Source organism: Helianthus annuus, chromosome 11, assembly GCF_002127325.2.
Source record: "Helianthus annuus cultivar XRQ/B chromosome 11, HanXRQr2.0-SUNRISE, whole genome shotgun sequence".
NCBI lineage: Eukaryota > Viridiplantae > Streptophyta > Magnoliopsida > Asterales > Asteraceae > Helianthus > Helianthus annuus.
In genome coordinates, this window is record NC_035443.2 from 37,236,706 (window position 1) to 37,258,995 (window position 22,290).

At 37.1% G+C, this 22,290-nt stretch overlaps 2 protein-coding genes across 2 annotated transcripts; one reads left to right on the forward strand and one right to left on the reverse strand.

Moving 5' to 3' along the window:
- Window positions 1-11,973: 11,973 nt before the first annotated feature.
- Window positions 11,974-13,373, reverse strand: LOC110932300. Its single transcript, XM_022175645.1, has 2 exons — window positions 12,900-13,373; window positions 11,974-12,453 (listed from the first exon to the last, which is right to left on the reverse strand). The coding sequence occupies exons 1-2, from the start codon at window positions 13,371-13,373 to the stop codon at window positions 11,974-11,976; spliced, it is 954 nt and encodes a 317-aa protein (XP_022031337.1).
- An 811-nt stretch (window positions 13,374-14,184) lies between these two features.
- Window positions 14,185-15,127, forward strand: LOC110930208 (ethylene-responsive transcription factor 3). Its single transcript, XM_022173457.2, has one exon. The coding sequence runs from the start codon at window positions 14,342-14,344 to the stop codon at window positions 14,987-14,989; it is 648 nt and encodes a 215-aa protein (XP_022029149.1). The 5' UTR covers window positions 14,185-14,341; the 3' UTR covers window positions 14,990-15,127.
- Window positions 15,128-22,290: the final 7,163 nt, after the last annotated feature.

The window sequence follows — 22,290 nt, forward strand, 5'->3', positions numbered from 1 at the left end:
GGCATGTAACAGAGAGTCAACAACTAGTTGAGCGAGTTCACAGTAAGTAAGTTCATAATAGTAAGTCTGTTTCGTAACATGTGGCTCTACTGGGCCGATAGTATGTTCTATTGGTGAGGGCTTCCCATAGTTGTATATACACTAGTGTCACGGCCCCCGACCCCATCTAGCCGGAATCGGTGCCGTAAGCAGTCCAGTGGTAACGGTGATTATTTTGAAAAACACATTGCAGCGGAAATTTCATCAGGACCGTGAGTTAGGAAAATATCAGAGTTTAGAAACACCGGATTTTTATTTAAATAGATGGAATAAATTCCATGTTTTACAAAGGTAGCTTTTAATGAAAACAATATTTCTTAAGTTGATTTAATTAATAAAATAAGCCACTTCTTGAAGTCTTTTAGTGCCGGATCCAATCCTTACTCCAATCTACTGTAATTACCTGAAACGCGTTTTAAAAAGGTTTTGTCAGCGGGAAATACTGAGTGAGTTCATTCATTTTACTGAAAACGACACATTTGTTATAATTTACAGTATTAAGAGTTTTTACATATGTTTATTATCAACCAACATTTCAAGAATAGGTATTTGTCACAGACCAGCTCTGTGACTGTGGTCATATCACCATTGGCTGGCCCAATGAGTGACGTATATCACTTTCTTTTAGGCTCGCCCACCTAATGTGATTAAAACAATAATAATACTGTGCACAATACCCCACATACCGGCTGTAATTTGGTGATTACATAAACTTAATCACTGTAATTATAACTTTGAAAAATTGGTTTGGAGTATTGTAAAACAATTGATAAAAAGAGAATGACTCACAAATCAGCATGCAGGATTGAGTTAACAAACTTCTTGATTCTATTTCTTCCGATAATTAAGCATGCACTTTATTATTCTGGATCTTCTGATGATTTAATAGTTTGTTTAATTGTAAGGGTGTAATTGGGAGTATTTTTGGTAAGTTTAACAGAATGGAATACGTATTGGTGTAAAACCTGAATCAACCTTAACGGTAGTCATGAGATTCGAATCTTAACGAATTTCACAAAAAACTGGGTTAATGATCAATACAGCTTTTACGATAACTTACGAGATCAAATTCTCACAATGAATGACAAAGTGCAATACTTCAACTCATTTATCGTATTAACGACAAACGACAAAGTATAATACTTCAACTCATTTATCGAATTATCGACAAACGACAAAGTATAATGCTTCAACTCATTTATCGAATTATCGACAAACGACAAAGCATAACCCAATGTGGGCGGCACTTAGACATTCTTTGGATATATTGATCCCGGAAAATGAATCGTAATAGCGATTGAGTTATTACCCTGATTGCGGCAGAATTTCGAGATTATGTGTGTGGTTGGTAGTATATGGATGATATTTCGAAGTGTAAGACGAATTTGTTCGTCGTTTTAACGCAGAATTTCATGTCCCACACCCTTCTATTTATAGCTGGAAAATGGTCCCTCTCGCGTGTCGCGAGAGGTTGCCTGGGCGGCGTCGCGTGGCGCGACGGGTTACTTTTCACCATAGGGTTGCCACGTTTGTGGGTAGGCTTGCTGCGTCGACGGAAATTGAGAATTATATTTTGACAACGAACTGTGATGATAATCATCAATGGGGAATACCCCCCTCTGAGTTTTAGGGGCCCAAATCCTGATTCTGATTGCTATGAAAATTTTAGGAGTTGTGCAGGATTACTTGGGTGTCTCAACTAGGGTTTCCTATTGGGTAAATAAAATAATAGGTATGAGTTTTGATGAGATTCGTTTATAAAATAAATAATAAATAATAGGTTTGGGTAAATTACAAAAAGAGAGTAAAACAGTGAGAAAAGAGAGTGGACCTATTCTGTAACTTTAGGGTTCAACTAGAAAGACTCCTGGTATAAATTTTGGGTATAACTTTTGGGCTATTAAAAATATATATTGCACTTGTGTTAAGTATAGTACCCCTAAATCAACCTTGTCCCGATGTTCCGAGATAGAATCCAAACGAACTTAGTCGGGCAGAGCCTTGACATGCGTTATGGGACTCAGATCAATCGGAAAGGGTAGCGGTGATCGGGAGTTACAATACTTAAAACGGGGCAGAACCCTATTATTATTATTATTGTGTAAACAACAAAAAAAAATAAGAATATACATATATGAGATTTTCGAGAGAGAGAGAGAGGGTGTGAAAAAAAATGGAAAGGCACTGATCTAATTTATAGTTGGATGGTTGCTTAAGGGATACGAAAATTTTCATACACCTATGTACTTTCTTTGATGCCACCCAACTCACAAGCACACACGTATCTAAAAATTGAATGCATATGTTTAGATGCTTTCTTTTAATGCCACGTACATAAAATGAAATTTCAAGAATTCTTTGTAGGACACGAAGCTCTTGGACTTCCATGTATATTATAGAATTTTCATATTTCATTATTTCATTTTTATATTTGTATACTCACAATCCAATTAGTTAACTATTATTATTATAATTAATTCAGCAACTTTACTTATTTGACGCGTATAACTTGTAAGATATGATGTTTTATGAATATGTCATTAGAACCAGAATATTTTTGTCTACATGTGGGTCTAAGTTTCATAAAAATTAGAGTAGGTTCAAAATACAATTTATTTTTATAATTTAATTATTATATGGTTCCTAGGCCTGTCTAGGAATTTCATATTTCTAACAGTCGACTTACCCATAAGTTACCTGTCTAATAATATAAGTTTTTTATAAACTTTTATTTTATTAGAAAGGTCACCCATATACAGACCAATTAATTAATATAATATTTCAACCAACTATATAAAATAGTGTTTAAAACTATTTGGGTTGACTATTTATATCCTTAATAAACTAGTTACTAGTTACTAGTGGTCAATAAATTTTAACCAAACCTATAATTCTTTATTTGATAAAAATAGGAATGTTACATCCTCCCCACCTTGTTTTAAATCTCGTCCTCGAGATTTGGGCTACGATATTTCTTTTAGAGTTATGTTACTTTTTGATCAAAAAGAATAATATTAAGGTAAATGATATCAAATCAAAATATCAAATTTTGTGACTATGAGTTGTACAATAGATAGGACTCAATGGTTCAACTGAATTAGTGTAAGAATTCAATGACAAACGAATGAGATGAAATGGTATAATTTCCAAGGTGACTAGGTTCAAGCCAAAAGATATATGATAAATAGATTTTTAAAATGAATGTGAAGGACTTTTGGAATCAATAAAATTCTTTATTAAAAGAAATCTTACTTGATTTGACAACTGAGGAAGACTTAGAATTGACGGGTTCAAAATGGAATAAAAGCATGAAAATGATTTGTCAAATAGTAAATTATGATATGAGAAATTTCATGTGTTGAGATGAGTGAATTATAAAGATATACCAAAGGACAATAGAGTTAGTGTATCATTATTTAGAGTTCCAAGTTGTTTTAAATGGTGAAATAATGTGATAGTACACTATTAGTGACTATATTTTTCATACTATGTCCTAGAGATGAAAATATAGTAAAGAAATAAGTTATTTTGACATGACTAACTATTATATTATATTTGTAAAGCAGATGTAATATATATTATTTGTTTCGCATTTTTATTATATGAAAAAGGGTTACCATTTTCAAATAAATAGTATTTTATTATGTAATATAGATTACAAAACACTATAGTGAAGTTATTATATTTACAAAATATTTTAGTATTATGATTTTGTAAAAGAATCACTATTACTTATAACGTTTAAATGAAAGTTGTGAATAAAAGGGGTAAAAGTATTTGTAAAATATTTTATATAACACTGGGTCAATTCTATGTGATTACTTATTTTTATTTTGAAATCATATAGCGTTGTAAAATGTAGTTACAAATGTTGTGGTGACTATTCCTTATGTATTACAATGTTCTTTTAACCCAATGTAGTCGCTGACTACTATATTATTCTTATATGGTTATTTTCTTATTAGAGTGTTATGGTGCATAATTACCACAATATAGGTGATACATAATTATTTATTTTATTCGTCCCTTTAAAAATATGTCTTCTCTTTTTAGTACAAAGTAAAATATTTTTATATATAATTAAAATTTACTAAATAGGTATGATGATTCATATATATTAACTAGTTATTATCATGGTTGGATATTGGTTAGTGCTGCCTTGTTTAAGCATAGGTGGCCAGTCCATGCCTAACTAAGGCTATACTATTCAATATCTGTCCTTGACAATAATTCTAGTATCTGAAAATAATAATACCAATAATATTACTAATAATAAAACTAATATTAATTGTCAATAATCAATGCATAAACTTAAATGAGAATATACTTTAAACAAAATTTTATACTTAAAAATATAAATTCTTTACCTTAATGGTTTTAACAAAAATTTTAAATACAGAAATACTATATTGGAAGTTTCTATATATAATCAATTAAATTTATATAATGTTTTTCGATCAATGATGATAAGGTAAGAAATATCACGAAGGACTCGATTTAGGTTGTAAGGACTAAGGAATTAGGACATGAAATGGTGAATCATTATCTTAGCACATAATTGTGTTAAGATTGCTTTTATAAAATAAATTAACAAAGCAGATTCAATATAGATAACTAAATAATTAAATCCTAGATTAACGCAATCTTCAAATTTTGTGAAAATGTCATTACAAGGTGATCGTGATCAAAGAAATAATTCAGTGAAGTCGAAGGCCAAGAAAGCATGTTATAGTTCAAGAGAATCGAAATGCTTGTTGGGATTATTCCGAATTTGAATATGATGGCTTAAAATATCATATGGGACTTTGAATTGAATACGAAATGTGAGCAAGTTCAAAATGATTGAACTTTGTTTAAACAAAACGGGTTCAAGAAAGTTTTGACATGGTTACAACAAAACCATGTATACCATTAAAAAGGAAATCAAGTTTTTCAAGAAATTTATCGATCAAATATCTAAGAGTAATCATTTTGCAAAACGCGGTTTACAATGGAAAGATTAAGTATAGCGAAATGATATTTGAGGTTGGATAAAATAATAATTTGGAATGAAGCCTTCCTATGGTCTTCATAACTCTAAGGAACCACATGTACAACAAACAGTGCATGTGTACCGTGTAGATTTACCAAGAAATAATATAGATCAATATTCGCCATTATGAAAGAAATTCTCATTTTATGATGATCATTAAGGGAAGTAGCAAAAGTTTATTCATAGAGGTCAGAATTGCAACGAAGGAACATCTTATCTGGAATTTCGTGTGATAACTATTTGTTAAATGACATTATCAGAGAATGTCAAATGAAGTGAAATGAAATAGGGGATTTTCAAAAATATATGACTTCTTTTGTAGTGCTAATAATTATGACTCAGGTTAGTTTATGCACCGATGTTTGTGAAATATTGTATCTCAGCGAGATTTTGATCGGTTGTAAGATCATGTGGCAAAGTGCCGATTTTTTGATTAGGAGTTCTTTTACTGATGGAATTAGTGTTGGTATCATTGTGCCAAATTTATATTTTTTTTTTCAAAGATCTTGCCTTGGAAGTCGTGTGTGATAAACTTCGACATCTGTGGACGTATAATTTAAGTTTCATGTCTTTTCTTGTGCATTAGCAAAACTTTACATGCTTCTTACTTACGTTCATAATTTATGGCGTTAATAATTTATGGTAACGTATTGGTAATTCTTATATTTTTGATGGTGTCCCAACTTAATGGGTTTTCATTTATTATTGTTGTTCGAGTTACGAGGTAGATGATTAAACAAAATAATGTTTGATATCAATGTAGGTAAGAGATTCTTGATAAAGGAATCTAGATTTATTATTGACACATATACTTGTGCTTTATTCTTAATTATCACTTGTTTATGGCTTTTGAAATTTCTTATAGATATACATATCTATATTATATATTTCACATGTTATAATATACATACCCTTTATAAGGTTAATGTATTTAACAGATTCTTATTTCCAAAAACAAGTCTGATATCAGGCCATGATACTTATTTAGGGAAATCTTGTCACTTGTTTGACATTTTATATACCCCATCTTACCCGGTTCGCGCCGGAGAGGTAACCTCAGTATATCCGGACAAGCTGGAGAGTCTGCTACTCTATACCCAGTTTTGCCGGAGAAAATTTTCTATTTCCCATAAATAGTATCTTTTCAAGATTTTAAAAGTGTCTCTTTTATTAGGACTTTTATCCAGAATCAAGGAAATTTGTATTCCCAAAACATATCTTATTCTAGACCAAATAATATCAATAAGCAAGAATAAATGTCAATTAAGTGCTATTGCCTGCTAACCGTCATTCTTATGACATACCAGTATCCATTACATTATACTTATATAAGTAATTTACCTTAAAGTTTATTTTAAGGCAAAATTCTTAAGTTCAAGTCTAAATATCATTCAGAATGTTATCAGATAATATTAAGTTTCTAACTTTCCGTTTAAGCTTAGGTATTATTATTATAACACCTACTTGCTCTAAACAAGTGGCTTAGTTTATACTAAGGCATCTTTTCTTATGTTCAAGTCTAAATTCTATCAGATGTGCTACCAGTTAATAGCAATCTCCTAACTCTTTTATTTAAGTATTGTTATCACAACACTTATAGGCTTAAAGTAGTGGCTTAGCTCTGATACCACCTTTACTGTCACGGCCCCCGACCCCATCTAGCCGGAATCAGTGCCGTAAGCAGTCCAGTGGTACCGGTGATTATTTTGAAAAACACATTGCAGCGGAAATTTCATCAGGACCGTGAGTTAGGAAAATATCAGAGTTTAGAAACACCGGATTTTTATTTAAATAGATGGAATAAATTCCATGTTTTACAAAGGTAGCTTTTAATGAAAACAATATTTCTTAAGTTGATTTAATTAATAAAATAAGCCACTTCTTGAAGTCTTTTAGTGTCGGATCCAATCCTTACTCCAATCTACTGTAATTACCTGAAACGCGTTTTAAAAAGGTTTTGTCAGCGGGAAATACTGAGTGAGTTCATTCATTTTACTGAAAACGACACATTTGTTATAATTTACAGTATTAAGAGTTTTTACATATGTTTATTATCAACCAACATTTCAAGAATAGGTATTTGTTACAGACCAGCTCTGTGACTGTGGTCATATCACCATTGGCTGGCCCAATGAGTGACGTATATCACTTTCTTTTAGGCTCGCCCACCTAATGTGATTAAAACAATAATAATACTGTGCACAATACCCCACATACCGGCTGTAATTTGGTGATTACATAAACTTAATCACTGTAATTATAACTTTGAAAAATTGGTTTGGAGTATTGTAAAACAATTGATAAAAAGAGAATGACTCACAAATCAGCATGCAGGATTGAGTTAACAAACTTCTTGATTCTATTTCTTCCGATAATTAAGCATGCACTTTATTATTCTGGATCTTCTGATGATTTAATAGTTTGTTTAATTGTAAGGGTGTAATTGGGAGTATTTTTGGTAAGTTTAACAGAATGGAATACGTATTGGTGTAAAACCTGAATCAACCTTAACGGTAGTCATGAGATTCGAATCTTAACGAATTTCACAAAAAACTGGGTTAATGATCAATACAGCTATTTATCGTATTAACGACAAACGACAAAGTATAATACTTCAACTCATTTATCGAATTATCGACAAACGACAAAGCATAACCCAATGTGGGCGGCACTTAGACATTCTTTGGATATATTGATCCCGGAAAATGAATCGTAATAGCGATTGAGTTATTACCCTGATTGCGGCAGAATTTCGAGATTACGTGTGTGGTTGGTAGTATATGGATGATATTTCGAAGTGTAAGACGAATTTGTTCGTCGTTTTAACGCAGAATTTCATGTCCCACACCCTTCTATTTATGGCTGGAAAATGGTCCCTCTCGCGTGTCGCGAGAGGTTGCCTGGGCGGCGTCGCGAGGCGCGACGGGTTACTTTTCACCATAGGGTTGCCACGTTTGTGGGTAGGCTTGCTGCGTCGACGGAAATTGAGAATTATATTTTGACAACGAACTGTGATGATAATCATCAATGGGGAATACCCCCCTCTGAGTTTTAGGGGCCCAAATCCTGATTCTGATTGCTATGAAAATTTTAGGAGTTGTGCAGGATTACTTGGGTGTCTCAACTAGGGTTTCCTATTGGGTAAATAAAATAATAGGTATGACTTTTGATGAGATTCGTTTATAAAATAAATAATAAATAATAGGTTTGGGTAAATTACAAAAAAAGAGTAAAATAGTGAGAAAAGAGAGTGGACCTATTCTGTAACTTTAGGGTTCAACTAGAAAGACTCCTGGTATAAATTTTGGGTATAACTTTTGGGCTATTAAAAATATATATTGCACTTGTGTTAAGTATAGTACCCCTAAATCAACCTTGTCCCGATGTTCCGAGATAGAATCCAAACGAACTTAGTCGGGCAGAGCCTTGACATGCGTTATGGGACTCAGATCAATCGGAAAGGGTAGCGGTGATCGGGAGTTACAATACTTAAAACGGGGCAGAACCCTATTATTATTATTATTATTGTGTAAACAACAAAAAAAATAAGAATATACATATATGAGATTTTCGAGAGAGAGAGGGTGTGAAAAAAAATGGAAAGGCACTTATCTAATTTATAGTTGGATGGTTGCTTAAGGGATACGAATATTTTCATACACCTATGTACTTTCTTTGATGCCACCCCAACTCACAAGCACACACGTATCTAAAAATTGAATGCATATGTTTAGATGCTTTCTTTTAATGCCACGTACATAAAATGAAATTTCAAGAATTCTTTGTAGGACACGAATGGCTCTTGGACTTCCATGTATATTATAGAATTTTCATATTTCATTATTTCATTTTTATATTTGTATACTCACAATCCAATTAGTTAACTATTATTATTATAATTAATTCAGCAACTTTACTTATTTGACGCGTATAACTTGTAAGATATGATGTTTTATGAATATGTCATTAGAACCAGAATATTTTTGTCTACATGTGGGTCTAAGTTTCATAAAAATTAGAGTAGGTTCAAAATACAATTTATTTTTATAATTTAATTATTATATGGTTCCTAGGCCTGTCCAGGAATTTCATATTTCTAACAGTCGACTTACCCATAAGTTACCTGTCTAATAATATAAGTTTTTTATAAACTTTTATTTTATTAGAAAGGTCACCCATATACAGACCAATTAATTAATATAATATTTCAACCAACTATATAAAATAGTGTTTAAAACTATTTGGGTTGACTATTTATATCCTTAATAAACTAGTTACTAGTTACTAGTGGTCAATAAATTTTAACCAAACCTATAATTCTTTATTTGATAAAAATAGGAATGTTACAACTAGACTATTCGTAACCATAAGTGTTCTTCTTAACCCGAGAACAGTAGTACGCACGAGCTTTACGTAGGTTTTACGTAAGTGTCCTTCTTTACCCGAGGACAGTGGTACGCGTGGGGTTTACGTAGGTTTTACGTAAGTGTCCTTCCTGACTCCGGAAGACAGTAGCATGTGTGAGTTTACGTAGGTTTTACGTAAGTGTCCTTCCTGACTCCGGAAGACAGTAGTATGTACTTGTTTACGTAGGTTTTACGTAAGTGTCCTGCTTAACCCGAGGACCATGGTAGATAGTCTAGTAACCGTGTAAATACGAGAAATCGTTCAATTCCATCATTCAACCCATTCCCAATCCCCGGGAATCCCATGCCTTGGTAAAGAGTGTGAACTCACCTTGGTTTGCTCGGTATGTTATTGCTTCTAGTGTTAATTAATGATTAGGTCCGTTACACACGACCTAAGGTACATTGCACATAACTCGATGTAAGTGTTTATATTCAATTAGGGTTTACAAGTCTTTGGTATCCAAGCAACTGTGTTCTGTGTGATAATTGTGTACAGAATGATATGAGAAAGATTGTTCACACATACAGGATCATCCAATTACATACAGTAGTATACAATTATATACAGAAACATACAGTAGGCTTTAACACTGGTGTTTGCCATAAATTCAGACACTTGTTCACTTATTCATACATATAGCATCAACAAACTCGAATCATACATCACTTTGTAAAGTTCGGAATACATATATCATATGAAATTCGGACCACCATCAAGGCATAAAAACTCAGACAAGGCATCATGCATAAGAATTCGGACATGGCACATCACTAAAAATTCAGACAAGGCGCATACATTTAAAACTCGGACATGTCGCATGTATTAAAACTCGGACATGGCGCACATGTTAAAACTCGGACATGGCGCATGTATTAAGAAAAACTCGGACAAACATCCCTTGTCAAAAATTCGGACAAACACATCAAAAAGTTCGGACCCATGTGTCTTGTGAGAAATTCGGACCTTGTGTGATTATCAATAAAGTTCGGACCTATCCCCCTCCCCTTATAAAATTCGGACACCCCCCTCTATTCAAATATAATTCGGACATTACTATTACAAAGGTTCGGACCTTTACATCCTTTACAAGAATTCGGACTACACCCCTCAAATCAAAAGTCGGACCCTTGTTCATTGTATCAAAAGTTCGGACCCTTATTTCCATATCAAAAGTTCGGATCTTCATGTTTAACCAAAAGTTCAGATCATACAATCAATCATGCGAATGTTCATATGCAATGTAACAGTTACGTTTTTACGATCAAGAAACCCTAATTTTCATACATTCAAGGTGCAGTAATCTAATCAGCAAATCAAACATCTCTATCTTACAAGCATCTCATTGTCAAGCATTTGATTACACTACTAATCATAAACCATTTCACAACAATCAGAATCTTTAATAACCACAGTGTCATTGTTTGCAGAACTAGGGTTTTGCATGAATCACAAAATCAAAGATTAACAACAAGAAATCATTAAACGTTTACCTTAGATTGATTCTAGATGAAGAGAGGGATCAAGAGTGATGATTGAGAGCTTGTGCCAAGAAGATGATTGTATAGAGAATTGTAGAGGAATGTTGAAGTACGTATGATGATTGTGAGAATGATTAGGGTTAAGGGTTTTGTTTTATTTCCACTATTAACACTAAACACCCTTAAGTATTATCTATTACATAAATGCATGCACAAGACATATAATTTACAGTTTCATCACCAAGTTCAAGTATTTGTCACATCTTTCGTAAATAACACATAACCATGCACAATCACAATATACTTTATCGAACCAAAACGTATACAGTTACAAAGCAAACCAATTGTGCAAGTAAACCACTAAACAAACAGTGAACGTGCAATAAATGCGAAAGTGGAATCTCGGAAACTCGAGTTGTCACAGCTGTATAGGAGATATCCGTAGACAAAGACTATACTAGTAAAGAATTACATAGGTAGAGGAGAGAGACGAGTGCGCCCTTTAAAAACCTTCCAAACAGTCCAACACGGAGGAGCAGGTGTCGTCCATGAAGAGTCACTAATGGAGTCCATGGTCCGAATGAAATTCAACATCAAACAAAAATCTAGTTAATGAAGTGTTTAACATCAATTTTTTTTTGAACATAAAGGGAGATTTAAGTATATATAGCCAAAAGGCTAGAACATACACAACTCAAAATTAACCTGCCTACTCGCCTAACCTTCTATGACATTAATTCCATGTTCAATCCAATTTTCATACGATAAATACTCCAGTTTCGCACTGCTCCTAATCTACAAGTACGTGCACTCCTTTATTTCTTCAAGCATTTTGGTGTTCGAATTTTGCCTTCCTTTAAAAAAATTTTCATTTCGATTCAGTAAAATTTTCCATAATGTTGCCGCCACAATGCATCTTGCTGCCTTCTTTTTCTTCTTAGATAGCTTCATTGTATCAACATGAGTGAGTAGTTGTATTACCGTTTCGTGGGAGTATAAATTGTCAATTTTCAGCTATACCCCGATAGCCCACCATAGTGCCTGTGCCAACATGTATGATATCAAGAGATGTTCCACAATTTCCGGTATGTATCCACAACAAGCACAAAGATTTTTACCAGTTTGTACACCCCTCTTTTTTAGCTCGACTCTCTTTGGAATTCTACCTTGTGCACACTTCCAAACAAACGTGTTCGCTTTAGGCACCGCCCAATTACACCATTTGATCATGAAGCCTAACGGAAGTTGTGTACATGCTGCTTCTAGGTCCTCTCTTACCGTTTTGACTGAAAAGATGGCTTCCACTTCCTGACCCCAGATCCACGAATCTTCACCCTCTTTCACCTCGGCCATCCTTAAAAGCTCCAAGAAGCCCAACAGTTCTGCCCATGTGGATTCTGACGTTGGGTGTGACTTCCAACTGCACTCCCAGACTACATTCGGGCCGAATCTTTTGTAGTTTTCCATCACTGGGGATCCTTTTGTTGCTGCCAACTTGTAAAGATGAGGAAATAACAAAGATAATTTACCATTAGGAAGGCATTTGTCCTCCCAAAATCTGATTCTATTTCCTTTCCCGATTTTGCACACTAATCTAGTATTTATATTCACACCCTTTTTATGTAGATCCTTTTTCTATACTGCCGATGTTTTTCTACAGCCCTGTAACGACTTTATTAACCGGCAATAAGTCGTTCTTCCATTTGTTACCATGTAGCGCTTTAATGATTTTGACCCGTAGTTAGTCTTCTTCAATCCGAAATCTTTGCCACCACTTGACTAGTAGAGCCAGATTTGCATCCCGTAAATTCCTTAGACCTAATCCTGCTCTTTTCTTTGATACCATTATTTTCTCCCACCCAACCCAGTGAATTTTTTTTATTGTGTCTTCCACCTCCCTATATGAACCTCCGCCTAATACCTTCGAGCGTATTTATTACCTTAATCAGTGCTTTGCAGAGACATAGGAAATACGTTGGTAAGTTTCCTAATACCGCTTTAGCCAACGTTACTCGTCCTGCAAACGACAAGCTTTTCGCATTCCATCTTGACAACTTTGCATTGAAGCGGTCCACCACCGGCTTCCAACTTGCCACCCGACTCATATTTGCACCAACCAACATTCTGAGGTATTTAAAAGGCATGTCCCCAACATTACAATCTAAGGCCGATGCTAAAAAAGATAACTCTATCTCCTCAAGACCTATGCCATATACTTTGCTCTTTGATGGGCTCACCTTCAAACCCAATGCTAGAAAAAAACACCTAAGGATGCGGTTTAGGTTTTTTGCGTGTTCCACATTCCCATCTCCGATGAATACTACATCATCTGCATAAAATAGGTGTGATACAACGGGGCCGTTATTTGGGAGAGTGATACCTTTGAATAATCCGGAGTCCGTAGCCTTCACCATTAATACATTCAAAGCTTCCAATGCTAATATAAATAAAAATGGGGTATAGCGGGTCCCCTTGGGGTAATCCTCTTTCGAACGCGAAACCCGATGTCGGAGAGCCATTGACAAGTACCATAGCCGATCCCGCATAAAAAATCCCCATTATCCAGCATCTCCACTTTGAAGGAAAACCCATATGTGTAAGAATCAAATCAGAAACTTCCAGTTGAGTGTGTCGTAGGTCTTTTCGAAATCCACCTTGAAAAGGCAGCTTTTTCTTACCTTTCCTCCCCTAAAAGTATATTTCGTTCAATATTAAGGAGCTGTCAATAATATTTCGTCCACCTAACACCTCAATGTTTGAGGGCTATTTAAAAATATACATCAATTAAAATGAACAACTCAATGTTAGTCTTTTAAATGCCTATATTATTATTAAAAATAAACAAAATCATTGAAAACCGTAACAAATTTCAAGCTAGCGTTTTCTTTTGTTAACGTTACATTTATTTGTCAATACTATGACAAACCGAACTGATACCAATCGAATTTCCCGTAAATTCTTATAACAACACAAATGTTGAATCATCAAGTTTTGAATCAAGATCAGGATGATCGGTGAAGTCCGACTTGGAGTAGCAGGTGTCGTGTCATCCATGAAGAGTCAACAATGGGGACATGGAGTCCACAGTCCAAATGAAAATCAACACCAAACAAAAATAAAAATCCAGTCAATGCTTGAGGGGGCCTATTTTAGTCTTTTACACACCTAAATTATTTAAAAACAACAAAACCGATGTAAAATCAAGAAAGTCGTCAGGAGAAAGCGTGTCTAGGGTCCGAAACAAGAAAAAGCAAAACCCAAAATCCAAAACAAATTTCAAAAATCGATAAACCAAAACCCCCTCTCTCCCTCCTTAAAATCTCTCTCATCTCCCCACCCACCCACAGAAAGAGATTCATAACAAAAGAGAGATTGATCAGATATGAGAAGAGGGAAAACAGTAACGGCGGTTAACGCTGCCGTTAACATCACAAACTCATCTGAACCCAAACCAGAAGTTAGGTACAGAGGAGTTCGAAAACGACCATGGGGCAGATTCGCCGCCGAAATCCGAGACCCATGGAAAAAAACCAGAGTCTGGCTAGGTACTTTCGACTCCGCCGAGGATGCCGCACGTGCGTACGACGCCGCCGCTCGGAATCTCCGAGGACCCAACGTCAAAACCAATTTTCCTTTGCCAATAACGACACCGTTTTACAACCATCAACAAAATATGTTGTTTTACAGTCCAGCTCAGCACGCGGAGCACCAGATTATTGCTCCTCCACAGAGGCCTACTTGCAGTAGTATGAGTAGTACACTGGAGTCGTTCAGTGGGCCTCGGTTGTCGGAATTTGTTTTACCGTTACGACAGAAGTCGACGGTGGTGGTGTTTAAGGATGATTGTCGGAGTGACTGTGATTCGTCGTCGTCGGTGGTTGTTGACGGAGTTGGGGAACAGCAACGGGATGTTGGTGAGATATGTTCTGCCACGTGTGCTAAACCGGTTTTTTGTTTTGATTTAAATATGCCGCCTCCGTCGTTTGATGAGTTTGGTGATGAGGTTCAGTGCACAGCGTTACGACTTTGACGGTCAAAGTTGTTTGTTGACTTGAAATTTGTTTTTTTATTTGTTGGAAAAATGTGTCCCTAAAAACATCTAATGTAGACCCTTGTTATGATTTATGAATGAATGAATATCGGATATCAAAGATGTCATATTGACATATGAATTGAGGTTAAATCTTTTAATGTTTGTCAATTGTTGTATTTTAGACCGTATATAATTGGTGTCGGGTAAATGTGGCGCCCTCGTGGCGGGGAAGGGTCAAGAGAGGCACAAGTCTCGAGTGGAGATGTTTGTGGGTGCGGATGGGAGATGTGAGTGAGGTAGAAATGAATGAGAGAGATAGGTGTCAAGCGTCCATGTGGTTAGTTGGCGCCGAGAGAGCTTGTCCACATGGTCCTTGAGTGCAGATGCGCTTAGGTGGGTTTGAGATTATTATTAACAGGGTTGTCCCCTGATGTGAAATAAACAGTTTTAAAAATGAAATTATTGATAAATAAGTTGAAAACATTAGCTTATAATGTACAAACATGTGTTAATGAGCTATTATTGGTCTAACAAGTACATAATTTGTTAACTCGTTTAACTTGTTTAGATAAATTGGTTTAACACGTCTTGTTTCATATGATTTCAAGTGTTTTCGGGTTTTTTTTTAAACAGAATTAAGTATATAGATCATGCTTGAGTTTGTTAATTTAACTAAAATGTAAGCAACCCATCAACCCAAAGCTATTATTAGCCACTTAACCCTAACCTAACCATATGTATATGACATATCAGTTAATAAACATATATTAGTTTTGAGTAAACTGTCATTTTGGTCTCTGAGGTTTGGTCACTTTTGCCACTTTAGTCCAAAACTTAAACCTTTTGCATCTTGGTCCCTGTGGTTTTAGTTTTATTGCCATTTTGGTCAAAAAATGAAATCAAGTCATATATGTCTTATAAAATTCTGTCATTTTGTCATTTTTCTCAAGGGCAAATCAGGTCATATTTGTCTTATAAAATCTGGTATTTATTTATAAAAAGGAAATGCCCATTTTGCCCCTGAGGAAAATAACAAAATAGCAGGATTTTATAAGACAAATATGACCTGATTTTATTTTTGGACCAAAATGGCAATAAAACTGAAACCACAGGGACCCAGATGCAAAAAGTTTGAGTTTTGGACTAAAGTGGCAAAAATAACTAAACCACAGGGACCAAAATGGCAGTTTACTCGTTAGTTTTGGAGAGAAACGGAAAAAGAATAGAAAAGAAAAGGAGGCATGGGATAAGCAGCTTTGGACATTTAAAGCAACCGCCGTAAATTCATAAAAGAGACTTGGGTCTTGGGGTATCTTGATTCTTGGGTTTAGTATAACAGGCCCATGTCTTAAGATTTTAGTGCCATGTAAATTTATACATTTATATATTTATATATTTATACATATGATTTTTTTTTTTGAACGGCCAACAAAAAATTATTTTATTAATCAAAGGGCTAACAACGTGTTAGCCCACACCAATACATACACCAATCGTCAAAGTAAATGCTACAGACACCTTCTCGCGACATCGAAATTACACCACTCTTCCCAAGTTATTCCTTTCAATGATGAACGGTTCCCAACCCATATGAAACTTAAGTGCTTTATTTCCGTCGTCATACGATCCAAGTACGCATGCTTTCCCCTAAATACCATATCATTTCTACTTCTCCATATCACCCACATCGCCACTTGTATAATTGCATATATGAGCTTTCTCCATTTTTCCGTACCTTGCACATATTTATGCCAATTCAACAAATCCTCTACCCTGAAGGCAAAAATGCTAGCTATCCTGCACCATTGAGAAACAAAACTCCAGACATGTTGTGCCTTCTCACAGCTTACAAACAAGTGATCCCCATTTTCTTCATGTTGGTTACACAAAGTACACATGATCTGGCCAGAAATCACATTCCTTTGTGCTAGAGCGACAAGAGTTGGCAGCCGATTTAAAGAAATTCGCCAAGCTAAGAAGTTTACTTTTAATGGGTTCCAATTATTCCACACAAAATCGTTCCCCAGGTTTGAAAACCTCGCGTTTTGTAGTGTATACTTCAAACTTTTAACCGAGAACATACCTGAACCATCCGATTCCCAAACCCAATGGTCTTTGCCGCCTCCCCATAGTACCGCACACAGCTCATCGGTCAGCTTTTGCACCTCTGCCGTACCCACGAAAAGCAAATAGTCGTCACTTCGTTTATGACTTTTACCCGGTCCGAAACAGTTGCGTTTTTACACTTTTCCAGCTCGAACAGTACCGGATACCTACTTTGCAATGTTCCACCTTCCAGCCACCTTTCTTTCCAGAATGCTATCGAATCTCCGACGCCCGGAACAGCCCGGAAACACTCCAACAAATTCAGACCATATTTTTCCATATCTTTTGACACTTTACAAACATTCTTCCATGGTCCTGCAATTGTCAATCTGCCCGGAATCGGATTCCATTTCCTTTTACTGTGGTGTATACTCCAAATTACCTTTCGCCATAAACTTTCCGGATCTGTTTTGAATCTTCACCACCACTTGGCGAGCATAGCTAAGTTCGCATCTTTTAAAGACCCAACCCCGACCCCCCCCCTAAATCTTTTGGGGTCATAACATTTTCCCAAGCTACCATATTTAGTTTCCCTTTCTCCGGTGTAATACCCCAAAGAAATTCCCGACGTAACCTTTCAAGATGATCGATAACCTGTGCGGGGGCCCTATACAAAGAAAAAAAGTACGTGGGGAGTGCATTAAGCACTGACTTTATTAGCGTCAACCTGCCTCCAAAAGATAGGATTTTTGCTTTCCAAATTGCCAACCTTTTTCTGAACACCTCTACTACCGGCTGCCAATTCCTGACCAAGTTCATATTCGCCCCTACATATAGTCCCAGATGTTTAAACGGGAAGGACCCTACTCTACATCCCATCACGTCGGCCATACTGTTTATACTATCACCACCCACATTCACCCCAAACACCCAACTTTTCCCAAGATTTACACGAAGCCCCGACGCTAGGTAGAAGCATCGTAAAATTCTCCTTAAGTTTTGTACACTATTCCGGGACCATCTTCCAACAAAAATGACATCGTCAGCATATAAGAAGTGAGAGAGCATCGAACCTTGATTTACAAACCGGACCCCTTCATAGAGACCAAGAGAGCCTGCCTTCTTCATTACTCCAGTTAAAGCTTCCATTGCAATAATAAATAAAAACGGGGATAAAGGGTCTCCTTGCCTCAGGCCCCTGTAGCACGCGAACTCCTGTGTGGGTGACCCGTTAACCAAAACGGAAGCTCGAGCATTGACCACCGTTGCCATAACCCATTTAATGTAAATCATAGGAAAGTTCATTTGTACCATAATGCTTTCTAAAAAACCCCAGTTTAGTGAATCATATGCCTTTTCAATATCTGCTTTGAAGATAAACCCCTCCTTTTTATTAGATCTCCACCAAGGTATTAACTCGTTTAGTATCAGCGGACCATCCAAAATGCTTCTGTCGGCTAAAAAGGCAGATTGTTCCTCCGAAATTAGTTTGTTAATAACTAATTTCATTCTGTTTGCAAGCACTTTCGAGATCACCTTATTTATGCACCCAATAAGGCTAATGGGTGTGTAGTCCCCCATACCATCTGGATCATTGCACTTCGGGATAAGCGCAATGAACGAGGAAGTACAACCAGGAGACATGGAAGCATTCCGTGAGAACTCCTCAAACACTTTTACAAAATCCACCTGTAATGACCCCCAGCATCTCTTGATAAACCTGAAATTAATACCGTCCGGGCCCGGGGCCTTATCCCCCCCCCCACAATCCCAAACAGCATTTTTAATCTCTGATAACGTAAAGGGGGCAACCAAAATCGCCCCGTCAGCTACAGACACCTGAGCAAGGTAGGGACAGGTCAGCCCAGGCCTAACCACCATTGGCTCTTGAAATTTCTGGGCATAGAATGAACATATCGAGTCTTTGATAACCGGCGGATCCGTCTCCCATACACCATTAATCATGAGTCCATTGATTCTGTTGGAGCTTTGATTAGCATTCACAATATTATGAAAATAGTTCGTGTTCTCATCACCCTCCACAGCCCATTTAACCCTCGACCTCTGCTTCAGATCCATTACTTTAACCAAATCAGCCTCCATAATAAACTTCTTACAATTCGCCCTAGCTTCCAACTCAATAGGAGAAAGAACCCGTTCTTCCGCTAATAATTCTAGGTCTTCCAACCTAGCCATTTTTTCTTTATAAACCAATTCCTTTTCTGCTTTCATACTATTCACCCGGTCCTTTAACTTGAATTTAATCCACCTGAGTTTAACTGCTAGCCCCATATCCGCCGCCCCTTGGAATGTAAAACTCTCCAAGGACTGCTGAATAAACTCCATAATACCCGGCATGACTAACCAAGAATTGAAGATCCTGGTTGGGATAGATCCAAAATTTTGTGCTAAAACCGACAACAATATGGGACAATGATCCGAAACAACATTAGACAAGGCAACTACCGATGCAGCTGGCCATTTAGCATGAAAATCTCTGCACACTAGAAACCTATCGAGTTTACTCTTATGCACCCCATTATCTGAATGGTACGTAAATTTTCGCCCTCCCATATTATATTCTACCAAATCTGACCTTTCAATGAACCGGTTGAACCATTCAGCGTTCAAGGCCACAAACTCTGAGTTAAAACGTTCGCCCGGCTCTCTAACGTCATTAAAATCTCCACCAAAAACCCACATCCCTTCTAAAGACTGTTTAAGTAGAACCAACTCTTCCCATAAAGCCCTCCTTTCCACAGGATCATTATAAGCATAAACGTTTACTATGTTTAATAATTCACCAGAATGTTTTATGTTCCCTTGCACCACTATGAACCTTTGTTCTCTAATAATGTCATTAAATTCAAATACATACGGATCCCACAAGCATAACAAACCCCCAGACCTCCCAACTGCATCTACAGCTGCCATTTCGAAACGTGACCTCCCCCAAAGTTTACCTGCTGCAAATTGTGAAATACCCCCCAATTTTGTTTCCTGTATTGCTAGAAAGTGTACCCCGTGGGATGTTTTCAAACCTCTAATCCAATCCATTTTTCTCTGGTCCCTGACCCCCCTTAAGTTTACTGACATAAAATTCATTGCAAAATATTGTTTTCACCAATAATAATCCCACTAACCTGGTCATGAAACCCATCAAGCTGAAACCCGACCAACGAACCGACAGTCACCGTATCGGTCACATCCTTCTGGACCCCCATCTCCGGGTCGCCTGGGTCACGAATATCCTTAGAAGGCTGTTCCGAATTACCCCCAGACGAATTTTCCTCCACAGCCGCTTGGACTTTTTCGGGAACCCCTTTATCGGCTTCAGACTGAAAATTCCTAGATGACTCTGCTGATTCACCCAACAGTTCATCTCCCACATGTGTAGAGTTATTTAGGTCAAAGGATCTTTCTAAATTTTTTATCGGGTTACCCATATAAACATCATCCATATCCAAACAATGTGGGCTTCTTGTACTCCTAGGCCTCTTTCTGGACTTAGTAACTTCATCCTGGCCCAAACCATATTTGGGCACCTCTTGATTTTCTTGCAGGTTAGTACCAATGGGGGTCCCACCAATTTTTGAATTTTGTCTTTTCCCCATACCCTCAGCCGACATATTTAATGATTCTCCTTCCTTGTTTCCATGCACATTTTGCATGGGAGTAACCGGTTCCGATTCCCCATCACACTCTTCCAACTTCTCATTGTCCCCGACCGTTCGTATTTCACCTTCCTTCTCGTCATCCTCCGACATCGCTGCTGATTCCGATGACTTTAACGGTGACCCGTTCTGATCCTCCGTCATGTCTGCAATCGCTTCCTGCAGCCATGTGTTAGATTCTTCTCTCACCCAAACATTATATGTCCTTCCACGCCATTCTATGTTAACCTCCTCCTCAATGCGGTTACCGATTTCAGTCACAATCCAACACCCACTATCCGAGTTATCCGTCACCGTCCACGAAAACTCTGACGGCCCTACCAGTCTTCCGAAGACTTCCCCCACCCGATTATACAATACACTATCCCTGAGGTGAATTGGTAACCCAAATATTTTTACCCATACCAACCGATGATACTCCAAGTCCTGCCCCTTCCACAGCGTTGCCGACAAGATTTGCCGGTTCCACTTTTCTTCTATGGCTCTCGTGAATTCAATCGCCTGCCCCTTTTCTTTAAAAACCACCATACATTTCATCCCTCCTAGATAGGATACTGGATATTCCCCGTAACCCTCCATACTCATCATCCTCCTCAAATCTTTTAAAACAATGACATCTTTAACTTCTATTATAACCGCCCTCATCATACAGTGGTCCGTATAACCGCCAGCTTATCCTCTGCCACGATTAATTTTTTTTCTTTCCTTTGTGTTTCCTCTTTACCCTTGACCACCTCCGAGTAAGACCTCCCATTATTGACAGGTCTATACTGGAATACCGGCCTCCGTTGTGGTACCGGGTCACCTTTTGGAATCGTTGCACGTTGTTGTTGTTGGCCATTTCCAGTATCATACCCCTGCTTCTGAAACAGCCTGTGATTCTTGTCAAACTTCGCCACCGATACACTCACCCTTGCTTCAAAAATATTGACCTGGTTCATACCTCTTAGAGTCGCCAGCACGTCTTGCACACCTTCAAATCGGACGAATCCAAAATGGTTTCCTCTAGAGTCTTTTTTACGTGCCACATACGCATCCTTGATTGTTCCATACTGTTGGAATGCCCTCCATAGAATCATTCTAGACACTCCCCCCGGAAGGTTCGTGACATAGAAAGTTGTTACGAAACCGGTACCATCTTTCTGAAAAGCCATTTACACTCCCCTAACTCCTCCAAAACAATCAAACGAAACAATGGCAACTCGACCCTAAGGGTGTTAATGGGATTCGAATCGATCTAGCAAAACTATACTCAGATAGCCGCGATCAATATCAGACCCACTAAGCCCTGAAGAAATCTAGAAACCACTGTGGGAAAAGAGGGTAGAGGAGGTTTCGTTCCAAGTGTCGAGAAAAGGAAGACGACCGAGTGGAGGAGACGCAAGGTCAAGATAGAATGCAAGGTACGAAACCGTAACTTCCGGGAGAAGAGCGGGACCTCACACGCTATTTCGACGGGCAAACTCCGGTTAACACTCCGGCGACGCTTCGAGTAACCAACTAATTAAGCTTCCGATCTGGATCTCTCCACTTATTTCTTGCCATATATTGAATTCACATACAGAACTAACATGAGGC